This window comes from Nannospalax galili, unplaced genomic scaffold (genome assembly GCF_000622305.1).
Source record: "Nannospalax galili isolate Female #2095 unplaced genomic scaffold, S.galili_v1.0 scaffold911, whole genome shotgun sequence".
NCBI lineage: Eukaryota > Metazoa > Chordata > Mammalia > Rodentia > Spalacidae > Nannospalax > Nannospalax galili.
Genome location: NW_008329642.1, coordinates 676,311 through 694,469, shown reverse-complemented (window position 1 = coordinate 694,469; position 18,159 = coordinate 676,311). Strand labels below are relative to the sequence as shown.

General features: G+C 43.0%; 1 protein-coding gene across 1 annotated transcript in view; it reads right to left on the bottom strand.

Moving 5' to 3' along the window:
• The window catches only part of Rnf10 (ring finger protein 10), a 59,331-nt gene that overhangs the window by 9,821 nt on the left and 31,351 nt on the right, over window positions 1–18,159 (bottom strand). Inside the window, exons 3-13 of the mRNA XM_008840618.3 lie at window positions 16,124–16,323; window positions 14,731–14,821; window positions 12,812–12,996; window positions 12,600–12,736; window positions 10,427–10,587; window positions 7,497–7,625; window positions 6,980–7,250; window positions 6,638–6,771; window positions 4,697–4,814; window positions 4,361–4,462; window positions 2,446–2,601 (exon numbers count right to left, since the gene is read on the bottom strand). Of these exons, the coding sequence (XP_008838840.1) occupies window positions 2,446–2,601; window positions 4,361–4,462; window positions 4,697–4,814; window positions 6,638–6,771; window positions 6,980–7,250; window positions 7,497–7,625; window positions 10,427–10,587; window positions 12,600–12,736; window positions 12,812–12,996; window positions 14,731–14,821; window positions 16,124–16,323 (1,684 nt within the window). The remainder of the gene's footprint in view (window positions 1–2,445; window positions 2,602–4,360; window positions 4,463–4,696; window positions 4,815–6,637; window positions 6,772–6,979; window positions 7,251–7,496; window positions 7,626–10,426; window positions 10,588–12,599; window positions 12,737–12,811; window positions 12,997–14,730; window positions 14,822–16,123; window positions 16,324–18,159) is intronic.

Genomic DNA, 18,159 nt, shown 5'->3' with positions numbered 1-18,159 from the left:
CTACAGAATACCAACTACATAACATTGTTAGGCCCTGAAAAAGAAAAAAAAAAAAGATTCTGTGGCAAATTACATGTAGGAAATGCTCTTTGCATTAAAACAGTGATCCACAGCAGGCTCTTTAAAAGCCTTTAAAGAGTAAAGGAGGGAGACAACCAGCTATTGTTCTAAAATGATGGATAAATTTGTTTTTGTCCCCCATCTAGAAGCCTTTGAGAGGGAACTGACACTGATTCATCCCCAGTAAAACTTTAATCAACATTGGCTTGACACTAGAACCTTAAAAGGGTTAGAATAAGCATTGCTTAGCATCCCCAGGAAAAGAAGTCTCACAACAGATGGAAAATTTATTTGTTCATGCTGCTATTAAAAAATACTAATATTTTTGTCTCATAATTATTAAAAAAAAAAGAAAAAGAAAGAAAGAAAATGAGAATGTAAAAGATGTTAAAAGGGTATGGGAATGGAGATATTTTCCAAAACAGAAAAAATGAGAAAGTCTAAGCAAGTGATGAAGGCCTGTGTAGGTTCTAAAGGATGAGACAAAAATAATATACACATAAAAATTTCTATGGTCAGTTTAGTCAGCTAGTTTAAGGAACAAAATATGTATCTAGTCAAGGTTTATCTGAGAATATTTGGTTTTTTTACCCAAGCCTTATCTACATAGCACATAATTAAAAGTACCAGACTAGTGGAACTAACTTTATTGGATATTTAACAGCCATAGTTTGAGGCCTATACTAATGTGGTCAGAGGGACTTAAAGGACAGTTTTTGCCCCTTGCCCTGCAAGGTCGACTAAGGTCCAGGGGACTATGGAACATCTCTCAAAATGTCCTGTAACTATGGTGAGTCACCTGTCCTCTTGTTCAGGGAGGACAAGGAGACCCCACGAGATGGACTTGAACCAGTGCCCAGTCTACAAAGAGGACGATCAACTCAGAGGAAACATTCATGCTTCCAAGTGAAGCCAGACATGGTTGCAGAACCTTTGACTTATCTTCACATAGACGGAACTGGCAAAAGAAAGTTTTAGGCTCACCTCACCCTAGGGCCTGGCATCCTGGTTTCCTACAATATAGAAACCACTGTTTCTCAGGGACTCAAGTCCAATAGCCCAAATCTGCAGACCAGAGTTCATAATCTCCTAGTGACAGCTGTCCTTATCTGAGGACCCAGACTCTGGAACACAGAGTGAAGGCCAGAGCCTGGAAATGAGAGTGGGTAAGGCTAAGGCAAGATGGTGGAGTCACCAGGTGACAGTCTTCTGCCAGTTGGCACCCTTCCTGGAAAGTGGCCTGGGACTTCCTAACAATCCTTTCCCTCTGATGTCTAAGACCTGCCCCCTCTGGTGTCTAGCCCCTCCACTGGTGTCTAGACAACCCCCTCTCATGTCTAGACCTGCCCCCTCTAGTGTCTAGACACCTGGTGTCTAGACTCCCCCCCATATGTCCAGACCCCCTCCTTCTGGTATCTAGATCAGCCCCCTGTGGTGTCTAGACCTACCCATCTGACTCCTCCCCCTCCAGGTTATACCAGGTTCCTCCCAGAATTTCAGCACCCTGTCCTCAATCATGATATGCCCATGAAGACCCAAAACGGGGAAAAGAAGGCCCAAAATTTCCCAGAAACAGAGGTTTGGAAGTTTAAGGTCATTGAACTAAAGCAGACCCTATAAAGGAGGGCCAAGCAGGGTCACTGGACCCTCACCAGATTATCCAGCCACTTTTCCCAGACAACTCAATGTAATTTGACCCTAATCACACAGGCCTCCTGGATTTGGGGAGGGCTACAGTGTAAGATCTGAAGTTATTTAGATAATTATTTCTCATTGATGATTTTGTTCCTAACTAGAAAGCGCTGCTCAGATGTAAGATTTCAAATCTTGGTCTCCAATACTGTAGTGTCCACCTGTAGCTAAGGGAGACAACCAGCTTGTGCTGGATAGCTTTAGTGTCAACTTGACACACCTGGGTTGAGGGAGCCTCAGTTTGGGAACTGCCTCTATTGGACTGGCCTGTGGCCATGTCTGTGTTCTAAAATGATGGATAAATTTGTTTTTGTCCCCCATCTAGAAGCCTTTGAGAGGGAACTGACACTGATTCAAACTACTCCAACAGCTATCAAAATACCTAAAAGCAAATCCTGAATCCATCACTCTAGAGTAGCCTTGGAAGACAAAAGAAAAATGAGGAGGAACCCAAAAAACAGATGCTTTTGGAAGCCCTTGTCAAGAAATTCCAATGGACTCGCAAATGAAAAATTGCCCTGTTCTGACTCTTTTCTAGTTCCCTGTTAACTACTTGCCAGGCATGGTGGAACATGCCTTTAATCTAAGCACTTGGGAGGCAGAGCCAGCTGGAGCTACAGGGAGACCCTGTCTCAAAAAGATTAAATTAATTAACTAACTAAACAAATACATAATAAATAAATAACTGCTTACCTGCATGAGAACCTGGACTTCTGCTAAGAGGAGAAAGGGAGAGGGCCCCATGGCCCTCAGTGCTGGTAGGACCCAAAGCAGAATCAGAGGAGTAGGTATAGGAATTGAAGGCAGGAAACTGCTGTAGATTCTCTAGGGGAATGTGGACCTCAGGATCTGCAAACAATGATAGGGCCATTTACACAATTCTTCAAAATTTTTCTAATATAGGAGGTGAGCCAATATGTACAATATTGGCTAGTCAATATCTAGAGGATACAGAGAGAAGCTTTGAATCTCACATTTATAAAAATTATCAATCTATATGTCTTTGTCTTAACATATAAGCCTTGCCATGTGGGATGGTATACTCATGTAGTGTCCAGCATACAGGAAGCTGAAGAAGGAAGATCAAGTTTAAGGTCAGCCTAGGCTATATAACCAGACCCTGTCTGAGAATAAAGTAAAAGACTGGCCAGTGTAGTGGTACACGCTTTTAATCCTAGCATTGCCTGTATGTAGATACGTGCACTTGTGTTATGCAATGTCCAAGGAGGTCAGAAGAGGGCATCCGATTCCCTGGAACTGGAGTTATACACAGTTGTTAGCTGACATGTGGGTGCTGGGAATCCAACCTGGGTCCTCTAAAAATAGCTAGTGCTTTTAACCACTGAGCTCTCTCTCCAGCCCCTAAACATGACAGTTATACTGCTCTTTCTAGGGCTGCTGTCACATGCCAGCAATCCCAGTATGGCAAGAGTGATCACTTAAGCTCAGGAGTCTAGAGACCAGCCTAGAAGACAAAGCATGAATGACTCCATCTCAAAGGTGGGGGGGGGGTGGACGACACGTGCGTGCGCACACACACATACATACACACACACTCACAGGCGGACAGCAATAAAAAATTTTTAAAAAGACAACAATATACTTCCTAAAATATTTGTTTACTCAAAGTTCAAGTGTGTGTCAGTTACAAAATTCTGGAAGCCCAAGCATACACTTGATTTATGTATATGAGTGTTTTCCCTGCATGAATATCATGTGTACCATGTGGGCACCTGGTGTCTGATCCCCTGGAACTGGAGTTACAGATGTGTGGGTGCTGAGAACCAAACTTAGGTCTTCTGCAGAGCAAGAAATGGTCTTAACCACTCAGTCCCTTAAACCACTTTAAGAAGTAAAATTTATATTTGTTATACCATACAGAACTATAAAAGCTAAGTCCTTTTCCTTATTTTCCTTTCACTTTTCTTTTCCAAAAGACTATTTTATATATATATATATCCCCCGTGGTAGATATGAACTCACTATGAAGCCTAGGCTGGCCTTGAACTAAAGATCTTCTACTTCCCAAGTGCTGGTGCTGGGTTTACGGGTCTGAGTCATCACACCCAACCCAACTCAAGTCCTTGTTTTCTAGTCAATAACCAGGCCAAGTCACACTAATCTCCTGAATTTAATGAAGCTTATGCTGAAGAATCAGATCAGAAGACTGATCTGATGCTCACTGGTACAACGCAGCTCTCTCAAGCCTAACTGCTGCATGTGTTTCCAACCTTGTCAGACACTCCTGGGAGTCACTGTAGAGCTATCTCCTTCAAGAGTCAGAGATGTCTACGATGAATAAATCACAAGTGCCCCAGCACTTTCAACAGCACTCCAGTTCCCTCCTCTGGCACATGTTTTTGTCAGCCACTGTGCCAACAGTGCATTTCATCTTCATCCTTGCTACATGCTATATGTATTATTTTTTAACCTGTATGAGTTCATTAAATACTGGAACAAACCTCTAAAGGAAATACTCTCCTGACTCACAGGAAAAACCTAAGGGAAAAAATGGCAGAGCACAAGCGAGCAGCCTGGCTCCTGGGTCAGGAGCCTTCACAGAATTACCACATCAGAACTAATCAAAGATGAGAGCTCTTAAACTTACACTTGCCCTGTTTCTTGTTCTCCTCCATTTCAATTCTGCGTTCTCGGCGGCGTTCCTCCCGAGCCTTCTTCTGACGCTGACGTTTCCTCTTCTCAATATCATCTGTGGGTTGATCAGGTTGTGAGAAAGAAAGTTCACCTGCCATGAACTCTTCAGAAATGACTTAGCTAAGCCCACACAAATGGGTCTAGCTGGACTAGACCAATGTATGGAGTGATTCTGGATACGGATTCAGGAAGAAGCTCCTTAAGTGCCCCCCCCCCCCCACTCTGGATTTCTAGTCACCAGAGTGCTTGAATCCCAGTATGAAGGAAAGCAAAGCAGGGTTTTTCTCACCTGAGAACATCTCTAGGGTTTCCTTAGAGACCACAGGAGGCTGCAGAGCCAGTTCACAGATGCTGAACTCACAAGTGAGTGGTAGGTGAGAGAGATATCTATGACGCTGTCGGACATCCTACATTGGAAACAGAACCAATATTCAACTACGCAAGAGCAAAGGGTCCCAACCCAGACTTCCAACAGTATACACACAACTCACAACACTAGGAATTAATAGTGTTCAAGCTACCCTTATTTTTAAAAAGAAACTATGGATTAGCCTACAGTTAGAACAAGCAATTGAATGCAAATTTTTTGAACTGAGCTACAAGAGTAAATTGAACCTGGTAACAAATGACCTAAAGCTGGCCAGTTGTTTCTAATTTCCTAGGACCCACAACTGGAAAGACGACAGGGAACAGAGATTAACTGTCGGCAAAAAACCCCTCTGGGAACTGGGAAGGACTGACAACTGATGACAGCCGGGAAGAAAGAGAAAGGACATAAAGCAGATTCACAGTAACAAAGTGTGGCCTGGAGCAATGAGAAGCAAAGCCCATTCATTTAAGTTTCTTTTCTTTTGCATTTATTTCATGCAAAGCTAACTATACTCAGAAATCTCTTAATTTTGAGGCTACCATTTTGTAATCAATACTAGGATATTTGCCAAATGTCAGAAATTCATATATGTAAATCATCAGGACAGGTAACTCAGAGGTACCTCAGCTGCCTGTAACACACCAGCCAAGCTAAAAATGTATTTCAAACCTGTGTGACCTAGTTTAAAGTATTCAAGGACTTTCTGGGTTTTTGGACATTTCTTCCAAGCAATAAAAAGAAAAACCAGAGGTCTGGAGAGATGGCTTAGTGGTTAAGAACACTGGTTGTTCTTGCAGAAGACCCAGGTTTGAATCCCAGCACCCACATGAGAGCAAACAACTGTCCATAACTCTAGTCTCAGGGGATCTGACAGCCTCTTCTGACTTCTGCAGGCATTGCACGACATGGATGCACTTACCTACATGCAGGCAATACACACATACACATAAAATTAAAAAATAAATTTAAAAAAAAATTTATAAAAAAAGAAAAACAAGAGGGGCTGGAGAGATGGCTCAGCAGTTAAGAACACTGGTGGTTCTTGCAGAAGACCTGGGTTTGAATCCCAGCACCCACATGGCAGCTAACAACTGTGTGTAACTCCAGTTCCAGGAGATCTGACGGCCTCTTCTGTCCTCCGAGGGCATTGCACGACATGGTTGCACTTAACCTACATGCAGGTAATACACGCATACACATAAAAAATAACAAAATATTAAAAAAGAGGGGCTAGAGAGATGGCTCAGCGGTTAGGAGCACTGACTGCTCTTGCAGAGGACCCGGGTTCGATTCCCAGCACCCACATGCCGGCTATGAACCGTCCTACATGCAGGCAATACACTCATACACATAAAATAATAATAAAAAAGAAAAAAAAGAAAAACAAGAACAAATTCCATCTTGAATAAAAGGAAACATCAATATCCCAAACCACAAAAAATTAACTGAAGATGCAGGAGGCAGTATAAACCAACTTACTAGAGCCTTAGCACAGTCGTCAGAGAGAAGCATCTAACACTTTAAAAAAAACAGCACCATCACCATCAAAAACAAACTTAAAAATAAAGTCAGAAGTGTAGCCTGATAGAATGTTTGCCTAGCACACACAAAGGCCTGGGTTGCTTGGTTTGTTACTCAGCACAAGAAATAAATAAATACTAGTGCAGGAAGATCAGCAATTCAAGGTTATCCATCCTTGGCTATATAGCCTGAGCTACATGAGATGTTGTCTCAAAAGAACAACAAATATAAATAGATGGCCCTAAAGATTTATAGCCTTATACTGGCAAGGCCTACCCTAAAGAGATGATGATGTTAATGCCCCATCCTAGCCTTCCTCCTCTAAAGGCAGACCCTTACCTCAGACATGGAATACCCAGCAATCTCTACCACTGTTGCTGAGATCTTCTCTGGGCTCTGCTCCAGGCTGCCATACTCTCGCACAAGGCAGCGCACGTTGACTGGGTGCAGGAACATGTGCTGTCCATCCTCCGCTGAAGACAAGAGCTCTATCACACAACAGTCTCGGCCAGCCTTCAGCATGGGCCTTCTCCCAGCTAGGACTGCCACTCTCACTTGCTGGTGAAAGGCAGTGACCCAACCCCCTAGGACCTACTGAAGATACCTTCTGTTCAGAGTGCCATGTCATCCCCCTTCAAATACCTCAGAGACACCCCAGCCCTCCTCCTTGGGGCCCCTCACCTTGGTAGAAGTAGTAACAAGGAGAGCTCCTCAGGTGTGTGAGGCCTGGCATAGTGATGGGTTCCTGCTGGCTGGATTCAGTACAAATGGTCCCCTCCCCAAGATTGTCATCTGCTAACTCCGAGTCATCACAGGCCTCTGACAACCCCTCAAGTTCTGGTTCAGATGCTGCTTCTTCTTCTACTGAAGGGAGAGCAAGAGGACGAGGAGAGTCCATAGAACAAACTTCTGCAGTTTCTTCATCAAAAGCAGATAGATACTCTAGAACACCCTGTTGGAACAAACCATACTATTCATGAAATGATGTGGCAAAGATGTAAGTTTCCTAGATACTTATCTGAACTCTCACATTCATTAATGCCCCCTGGAAAGAGCAAATAGAGCTAATCATAAGGTCACAGAAAAAAAGTCATGGTCTCCTCTTCCAACAAAGTTCAGTTCTCACAACAGTACCACCAGCTCCATAACAGCATCTGAAGAATGACAGTCACTCAGTTTGTAATAGAGGCACACTAACCTTCCTGGGTTGGAATACAGCCTCCTTCGTTGCCAAGGGAGCCATCAGCACCAGTTGTTCCAGAGCAGCCACGACACCAGTGACTTCTCCTCTGCTTTCAGCCAATCCCGACAGAGCCTCTTCCCGAGTCTAAGGCCACCAGAGAAAAGACCAAAGAAAGCTAAATTTTTAGAAATATACTCACTGTGAAGGGCAAGGGCTTAAACTGCCCTCTTTCGATAAGTGTATAAATGTTAAAAGGTAACAAGAATCAGTGGGAAGGGGCTTAGTTAAAACCCTCACTCCTGGAGAGCAACAGGCAGAAAAAAATTGGTATTCACAATGGACGGTGCTTGACTTAAGGATCTGACTAGCACTGGGCGTGGTGGCCCACACTTTTGGGCCTTTAATCCCAGCACTTTCAGGCAGAAACAGGAGACGCTCTGTGAGTTCCAGGCCAGCCTGGTCTACATAGTGAATTCTAGGCCACCAGGACTATCGTTAGACTCTGCCTCAAAAGAGAATCTGGGGGTTGGAGAGATGGCTCAGTGGTTAAGAACACTTGCTGTTCTTCCAGAGGACCTTATGTAGGATTGCTATGTAGACCAGGCTGGCTTTGATATCAGAGATCCACCTGCCTCTGCCTCCTGAGTGCTGGAATTAAAGGTATGAGCCACCACAACCATCTTTCTATATTATTTTTTTTAAAGATTATTTTTAATTACATACATGTACACATATAGGGATATATGCAGGTAAGCGCAGGTGCCTATGGAAGCCAGAAAAAGTTGGATTCCCTGAAAACGGAGCTACAGAGGGCATTTAAGTAAATATTGCTATAATATACAAAGAAAACAAGGATTAAAAACATAAATCTTCAGCCAGGAATGGTAGTGTACACCTACAACCCCAGGATTTAGGAGGTAACAGCAGGAGGATCGAAAGAGTTCAAGGTCAGAGCTGGACAGACAACTCAGCAATTAAGAGCACAAGCTGCTCTTCCTAGCACCCATGTCAGAGAGCTCACAACAGCCTATAACCCCAACTCCAGGTCATCTGACACCCTCTTCTAACCTTCATGAGGACCTACACAAATATTTAAATTTTTTAAAAAAAGAAAAAAAAGACTTCAAGGTCACTGTCAACTACATACTGAGTTTGAGATCAGACTCGGCTACATGAGACCCTGTCTCAAATCAGTCTTTTTTTTTTTTTTGGTCTTTTTTGAGACAGGGTCTCCTTGTAGCCCCAGCTGTCCAGGAACTCGCTATGTAGACCAGGCTGGCCTCAAGCTCACAAAGATCTTCCTGTCTCTGCCTCCCAAGTGCTGGGATTAAAGGTATGCGCCACCACGCCCGGCCCCAATAAATCTTTAATTAAAGAAAGTAAAAATTTCACAAAACTTTACTCCATGAGGGTGGGGGAGGTGGGTGGGGGAGGGGGGATTCCAGGCCAACTGGGGCTACAGGGGGACCCTGTCTCAAAAAGACTAAAAAAAAAAACAAAAAAAACAGAAACAGGAATGCAAATGCCCAGTTTACCGTTGAGGAGTTATGTGTCCTTCAGCAAATTACCTCTCCCATAATTCAACTTCCTTACTTGTGAAACAGAACAGTTACATCTATCACAGCAGGATATGCAGTGAAAGACACATGAGTGTATAACATTAGCCTGTCACATGTGAGTCACTCAAAACAAGCTCCTGTGATGAGCACATCAGCATCACCCTGAATTTGTTACTAAGAGCTCCACAGCCAATGATTCTCCCGGTTCAAGTTTAAGAATGCTATTGTAGAGGATACAAGAGCTAACAAATTCCTTCCCTGGATGATTCTAATTACTCCAAAATCCTCAAGTGTAACTAGGGCCTGCTAGCAAGCCTTAATACTTTCTCCACAGTGTCTCTCAAAATATCTCTAAAATCAAATCTAAGTATTTTCCTAGATAAGGAAAAAAATCTACGTTGCTTCTAGATAAACTATTGAACTACACATTATAATGAGTCATAAAATCATTTTGAAGGGGGGTTGGTAAGGTGAGGGTAGAGATGGGGGGGACTTAATACGATCAAAATACATCGTATGAAATTCTTGAATCAGTTAAAAAAATTTTAACTTGGGGCTGGAGAGATGGCTCAGTGGTTAAGAACACTGACTGTTCTTGCAGAAGACCCAGATTTAAATCCCAGCACCCACACTGCAGCTAACAACTGTCCATAACTCCAGTTCCAGGGGATCTGATGACCTCTTCTGTCCTCCACAGGCATGCACAACACGGATGCACTTACATACATACAGGCAATACATGCATACACATAAAATAAAAAAATTTTAACTTAAAAAAAACAATCTGGGGGGCTAGAGATAACTCAGCAGTTAAAGCACTGGCTGCTCTTGCAGAGGACCCAGGTTTGATTCACAGCACCACAACCATCTGTAACTCCAATTCCAGGGGAATTCAAGGCCCTCTTCTGACCTCCAAGGACACTGCATGACACGGGTGCACTTACACACATGCAAACAATACATTCATACACATAATTTTAAAATAATAAAATTATTGTTTTTTGGACTTTTTCAAACAGGGTCTCCCTATAGCCCCAGCACCTAGAATTTGCTATGTAGAGTTGTTTAGGCTGTTCAGTATGCTCAGGCTGGCCTTGAACTCACAGAGATCCGCCTGCCTCTGCCTCCTGAGTGCTGGGACAAAAGGTGTGCATCACCAAGCCTGGCTTATAAAACATATATTTTTTTAAAAATCATTTTGAGCAGTTCCTTTCAGCCCTAGAATCTGAAGGTCCTTAGTCCTCCTTCCTACACCACACAAATGGCTGCCAACTCCTACTTGTTACTTCAGTGTGGAGCTGAAATAACTAGCCCCCACTGTTCATCCCCAACATGGAGTGGAAAGGGTTATCACCTCCAGTTCTCAGTTTCCAAGGCATGCCTCACCTTGAGCTCCTGGATAGCTGCCTCAATAAAGCAGGACTCAGGAGTGTGCTTCTCCTCAGCCAGCTGCTGCTCCAGTGCTACTTTCTCTTCCAGAACTACTCGGTGCAGCACCTGCTCCTTAGAGGCCAGCAGCAACTTGGAGTACTGGCTGTGCTGTTCATCTACAAGAGAGGCAATAAGATCACAACAATGCGATTGAAGTGGGCTCAGTGGTTAAGAGCACTGGCTACTCTTGCAGAGCCCTGGGTTTGGTTGCCAGCACCCACCCACATGGAAATTCACAATCATCTGTAACTCCAGTTCCAGGGAATCCAACACCCTCTTCTGTCTTCCTCAGGCACCAGGCACTCATGTGGTGCACTTACATACATGCTGGCAAAATACTAATATACTTAAAATTTTTTAAATTTCAACTCTCAAAGCTTGAGATGTTGCAGCTAAATAGAAACTTTCTCACATAAGACTTTTTCTGCTCTAGGTGGAAAATGGGATTAACTTAGTATAACTTCCTGGAAAATTTAACCATAATCTCAAATTAAGTTAATACAGGAAGTCTTAAAAAAAAAAAAAAAAGCCATAATGATGACATTTTATTTGCTACTCTTGACTGTAAGAATGACAGTAATCTCAAACCACCGATATTGAAACTGAGGCACACACACACACACACACACACACACACACACACACACCAGAAAAAAAAATGCTGGGTGTGGTGGTACATGCCTTCAGTCCTAGCACTTGGGAGACAGAGGCAAGCGATCTCAGTTTTCTAAAGAAAGAGGCAACCAGTGACATGAACATATACCATAACATAGAATGTTCTGTTTAAAAAACAGAGATGGCTCAGTGGTTAAGAACACTGATTGTTCTTGCAGAAGACCCAGGTTCAAATCCCAGCACCCACATGACAGCTAACAACTGTCCATAACTCTAGTCCCAGAGGATCCGACATCCTCTTCTGACCTTCTTGGGCATTGCACTACACGGGTGCACTTACCTACATGCAGGCAATACACGCATACACATAAAAATAAAAATGATAAGCCGGGCGTGGTGGCTCACGCCTTTAATCCCAGCACACAGGAGACAGAGGCAGGTGGAGCTCTGTGAGTTCAAGGCCAGCCTGGTCTATATAGTGAGTTCCAGGACAGCTGAGGCTACAGGGAGACCCTGTCTCAAAAAGACCAATAAATAAAAATAAAATAAACAAATAAATAAATAAAATAAAATAAATAAAATTAAAAAAAAAAAGATGTCGAGCCAGGCATGGTAGCTCATGCCTTTAATCCCAGCACTTGGGAGGCAGAGGCAGGCAGATCTCTGTGAGTTCAAGGCCAGCCTGGTCTAAATAGCAAATTCCAGAACAGTCTCAAAAAGAGAAGAAAAAAAAAAAAAAGAAAGAAAGAAAGATGTCAAATTACCAAATCTAATCTCAATCTCAAAAGAATATACAGGCATTGAAAAACTCCAGTGTTAACATTTTAGGATACCTTTGGGTAGGAGAGTCATAGATGATTCACTTCCTTTACTTCCTCAATATTTTGGTTGTTTTGTTTTGTTTTTTGAGACAGCTGAGATAGGGTCTCATAGCTCAGGTTGGACTCAGGTCCATAATATAGCTGAAGGTGACTTTGAGCTTCTGATCCTCCGGCCTCAGCTTCCCAAGTGCTGGGATTACAAGTGTGCCCCTGTAATGTCCAGCTCTTCCCCTATAATGTTTTATTTTGTCACCAGTGCTGGGGGTTGAACTAGAGACCAGTACATGCTAGGCAAAAACACTGCCACTGTGCTACACCCTCAGTCCCTGATTTGAGACAAGTTCATGTACATGTAAGGCTAAAGGTTTACCACTAAGCTACACCCCACCCCTTAAATTCTTATTATGTAGCCTAGACTAAAACTAGTTTGCCCAAAGGATTTTTTTTTTTTTTTTTTTTTTTTTTTTTTTTGGCTTTTTTAGGGTCTCCCGGTAGCCACAGCTGGCCAGGAACTCATTATGCAGACTAGGCTGGCCTCTATCACACAGAGATCTGCCTGCCTGCCTGCCTCTGCCTCCCAAAGTGCTGGGATTAAAGGCATGTGCCACTACACCTGGTCCACATGCAGTATTCTTCAATATTCTTAAAGGTTACACTCAGGACTATTTATCCCCCAAATTAACTGATCTTACCTCCTAGATGAATAGGGTGGTCTACATTCATCCATTTGGATTTGGGCAAGGCCACCAACACTCCTTTCTCTCTCTTCATCAGCTGCATTGTAATGGTGTCACCCACAACATACTGACGTGACTCTGTGGCAACAACACTGAGACATGGACATTCAGGTGAAGCAGAGAAAGCAGCTGATTAGGGGTTAAGCTACTAAATGTCTCAATCTTACCTTTTGAGATCCTTCTTATGCACAGAACTGTAACAGATAGGACATTTACTCCAGGTCTTCTCACTCAGTGAAAGATAGTGCAGGATGCATGCCCAGCAGAAAATGTGTCCACAGCGGGTTATCTTGGCTGCAGTAGGTGGATAGAGGCAAATTGGGCAAGATGGCACTTCATGGCTACAGATGCGCTAAAACATAATGACACCACAATTTCACCGCTTTCAGAATTGACTAGATAGAGGTTGAGAAGTTAAAAGCCTCTCCTCCCTTACTCTCAAAAATCTCAACATTTCTTCATAAAACTGTTTAACAATGCAGGTGTAATGACAAAAACGCTTTAAGCAAATTAAGGAAACCACAGTAAGAGTTTAATAAATATAACAGTATACATGACAAATACATGGAGGAGTCTACATTGAAGAGAAAAATGGCCAGATATGGTGGTACATGCCTTTAATTCCAGTACTCAGAAAGTAGAGGCAAGTGGATCCTATGAGTTTGAGTACAACCTGGTCTACACAGCAAGTTCCAGGCCAGCTAGAGCTATACAGTGAGACCCCATCTTTAAAAAAAAAAAAAGGAGACCGGGCGTGATGGCACACACCTTTAATCCCAGCACTCGGGAGGCAGAGGCAGGCGGATCTTTGTGAGTTCGAAGTCAGCCTGGTCTCCACGGTGAATCCAGGATAGCTGAGGCTACTATCTCAAAAAGACTCCCTCTCCCCCACCAAAAGGGGGGGGGGCATAAATCACACAATCCCACTAACATTTTTTTTTTGAGACAGGGTCTCCTTGTAGTTCCATCTGACCTAGAACTCTGTGTGTAGACCAGGCTGGCCTCAATCTCAGAGAGATCTCCCTGTTTCTGCCTCCTATGTGCTGGAATTAAACATGTGTGCCACCATGTCCTGTCCCATTTACAAAAAAAGTTTAATGTGTATACACAAAAGAAGGCATAAAGGTCCAGAAGTAATTTCCTAGTAATTTCCAAAAGAAATCTTTATAGACCTTCTCCTGTCATCTCAGATGATTTTATGAATTTTTATGGTAGTAGGCGTTTAAGCATGTCAAAAATAGTAAGACTGGCATGGTGGCACACACTTTTAATCCCAACACCCATCAGGCAGAGGTAGGCAGATCTGTAAGATTGAGGCCAGCCTGGTCTACACAGTGACCAGGCTATCCATCTTTGGCTAAAGGGGGACCCTATCTCAAAAAATAAGCAGGGCATGGTGGCACATGCCTTCAGTCCCAGCACTCAGGAGGCAGAGGCGGGAGGATCTCTCTGAGTTCAAGGCCAGCCTGGTCTACATAGTGAGTTTCAGGAGTTCCGGGCCAGCTGGAGCTATAAAAAGACCATGTCTCTTTAAAAGACTGAAAAATAAATAATAAAGAAAATTAAAGAAAAAAGAGTGCTTATGAGTCATGTTGAAGGTAATTCTACATAAAGTATCCTTTGAGATCAACCAGGAGATACTTAACTTCATAATATCAGTAGAAAACAAATGCAGTAAGTGGCTTTGACACAAAGTGCAGCTGTGTGCTAACTGATACTATTACTACAAAGGGCTGCCAATGAAACAATGTCCATGATGTAACTGACCACAGCCTGGTGAGGAGGGTATGAGAATTTCTCTCACAGAAGCCTTGATTGCTATTCTTTCAGAGGGGGGTTGGTAGATAGGACAGCTTATGTGTTCTCAGATCAGAGCCTTCTACATCTCAACCCTGCATGCTATCATCGCTTAGTAACAAAATGAATTCCAGGGGGAACCAAACTGACCTCAAGGAAATGTCCACGATAAGGCCAGTTAGAAAAGGGTATCAGCAGCTGAACACAATGAACTGTTGCCATGCTACACCAACCCTTTCTTCAGTTCTCTCTCCTACTAACAATTTGGAACGTTGGCTAAGCTACTCACCACTTGTTCCACAAAGTCCCAGTTGACTAAGGTATCAGGATCAGCAAAATGAGCTGTGTAGTCTTGGTCTTCAGACACCACAAATTGGCAGCTAGAAACAGTAAGACAGGGAGAGGGCAGACTGTGACAATCACCAGGAACTTAGCAGAAATTTCTCCTCTTTCCACTTAGAATCTCAATGTAGACCAAGAGCAGCCATGCCTGCCAGGGCTCCAGAAAGAAGCACTGTGCCACACTTCAGTCTCAGGTCTGAGTCCTGGCCCTGGACGGACTTCAATCTCAGAGGATGGATGTCTAAATCCCTAAACTATTTCTTCTGCTTCCAAGCCTAGCCAAGTTCCCTGTTGTTTTCCCTCGAACTAAAATTAACCCAGACTACAGTTTACTCCACCAACAACAGATCTCCTCTCTTAATCCTTGAAACCTACAAATATGGCTTATCTTCAAGGCAATAGAAAAGTATTCTGAATAATCTGAGACCAGTGTACATAAAGTACATACAATGAGTACTTTAGACTCAAGGTCCAATCTTACAACTAATGACTTAGAAAAGGTGGGAAGAGCACGGTGACACATGTGTTCCAGCTACCTGGAGGGCTTAGGTGAGAGACTCATTAGACCCCAAAAGGACAAAGCCAGCCTGAGTAACATAGCACAATGATCTCATTGTTAAAAAAAAAAAGAAAATGAAATCAGTATATGTTTGCCAAGCACTTCAACTTCTCCTCCAATTGTCACTTAATACATTCATGCTGGGTGTGGTGGTTCATTCTTTAATCCTAACACTTGAGAAGCTAAAACAGGAAAATCAAGATTTGGGGCGAGCCTGGACTACACTGCTTGTCAACTAGGGTCATACTTCCTACTCACAATGGTGGCCTCAGCTCCAAGGACTCACAGCCTAAGATTTGCATAGACTGCATAAAGGTAAGAAACAAGAGTGCCCGCACTTAAATTCAGGTGTCTCCCACAATCCAGGAAGGCCTGTCCATCCAAACTGAGGAAAACAGGTATAGAAACATACTAACTAGCAAGGCAGGAAATGAGAGCTCATCAGTAAGATTTGTTTGCCTGAAGCCTTCCTCTTCCTCCTCTAAGCTAAGTACATAAACTGTTCTTTTTTGTCCCATCACTCCCCACATTCAGTCTCCTCTCAATCCCATTTCCCTTCCCATCAACAGGGAAGAGACCACACATCATTCCAAGTCTCAGTTATACAAAGCACTATGTTCTTTAAGTGCTGAGAACATTCACTTGGAAAGTCAGTGAGAGCAAAGAAGCATATCAACTCCGTTTTTTCCTCCCATGACAGTTTAGAGGAAGCCCTCTTTTAGCCCTCCAATTACCGAAACAGGCTCAATTTCACTTTCCCCCTATGAGAAGAAATACTCACTTGGCCTGTAAAAAAAGTTCCTTGTTAAAAGGCTTATGTCCCCATTTGTTCCTTTTTCCCCAGCTGCCATGTCCACTGCCTTCAAAGTGACCTGCCTGGCCACGGGGTTCAAAGGTAAAATTCAACAAGTGGTTCAGGTTGATCTTCTTAGGGCCAGAGAACTGGGCAGGGCTAAACTCTGCCCGTTGAGCCTCTGCTACCTAGAGAAAATGAGGACATGCTACATTAAAATAACTTACCAATTTACAGGAGAAATCAGCACAATCGATCCCTCCTTTGACATGGCTAAAATTTTAAAATACTGGCTTACATACCTACCCAAGATCTGTATGGAAGTGAAGAGAGGAAAATGTCTTTAATATCTGCTAAGTGGCAATTAACTATTCAAGGACAAAGCCCTGCATGAACTTCTCTAGTCACCTTGAAATACAAAGGTATACTTATTGGATTAATTTTTCTGCAGTTCCCCCCGCTTTTCTGGTGGTGCCCAGGGTTGAACCTGCATGAATGCCACCAAGCATTCTGCCTCTACGTTGAACCCGCAGCCCACACCTCCATTCTTATTAGCTGTTTATTCTTTGGCTCCTTTCTGCCAAAGTGAATATAGATAAAGTCACCATTTGGAGGTGGCAGAGGGCAGCTACTAAATGCCATAGATATCTTAATTCTGCCAGAAGATTCCTAATATATCATTATTTGAGATTAATTAAAACTGAATCATGCCAGGTGTGGTGGTGCATGCCTGTAGTCCCAGCACTCGGGAGGCAGAGGCAGGCTGATCTCTGTGAGTTCAAAACCAGCCTGGTTTACATAGTGAGTTCCAGGCCAGCTAGGGCTAAAGGGAGACCCTTTCTCAAAAAGATCAAAAACAAAACAACAACAAAAACACTGAATCAGAACATGTAGGCAGACTAGCTGTGACCAGAAATAAGCCCAGTCAACAGGTTCAGAAACAGTTTAGCTGTGCGTGGTGGCGTACACCTTTAATCCCAGCACTCAGGAAGAAGAGGCAGGTAGATCTCTGTGAGTTCAAGACCGGTCTGGTGTACATAGATAGTGAGTTCCAGGACAGCTGGGGCTACAGGGAAACCCTGTCTCAAAAAGACCAGAAAAAAAAAAAGAAACAGTTTAAACAGCGGCAAGAAGCCATATATGGGAAATATACTGTACACAAAGACAGAAATCATGTCAAGGACTACTTTAGTGTCAACGATCTTAAACTGAAGTGGTAGAAATGCATGCCAAAAGCAGACTAGTGCATTTCCCAACTCCAGTTTCCTATTTAATGTGGCTATACACCATGACATAGTATGAGCACAGCACATCTTAATGCCTGGTGTATTACATTTCAGTCACAGCCTTTCCACTGTAATAATGATCTAATAAGCACATTTATGGAAAGATCTTGGTACACAAGTATGTGCACACAGTTCTCGTTCTCCCCCCGCCCCCCGATCAAATCCTGAGGATGCTCTCTACCACCTCCAGCACCCAATTCTTTTGACATAAAGGCAGGTAATTGGGCCAAAACAAAGGCAAATATAACACTTTGCTTAGTCAAATTTGGAATTTTTAAGAAGTAACATTTGCACATACAGGCTGAAGAATCTCAGGAATGGCTAATCTCTGTAATTCTCGCATTTAGGAAGCTAATCTAGGAGACTACAGATTTGAGGCCAGTCTGGGCTATGGGGGTTGGGGGGGAGAAGAAGGGAGAGAGGGAGAGAGAATATCTACAGAGAGAGACACATTAAAAGGCACTTTCTATTCAGAGGCACAAACATGCTGTCTGAGAAACTCTGCATATACATCATTACAACCTTTCAAAATAAATATAGCTGCCAAGTGTGGTGGCCAACGTCTACAATCTCAATGCTCAAAAGGCCAAAGCAGGAAGATCACTGCAAACTGGAGGATAGCCTAGGCTAAAGGGTGACTCAAAAAAATAAAAAAACAGCTAAGGTATACAATATTTTTAAAAGGCAAATTTTTTTTTTTTTTTTTTGGGGGGGTTTTTTTGAACAGGGTTTCCTTTT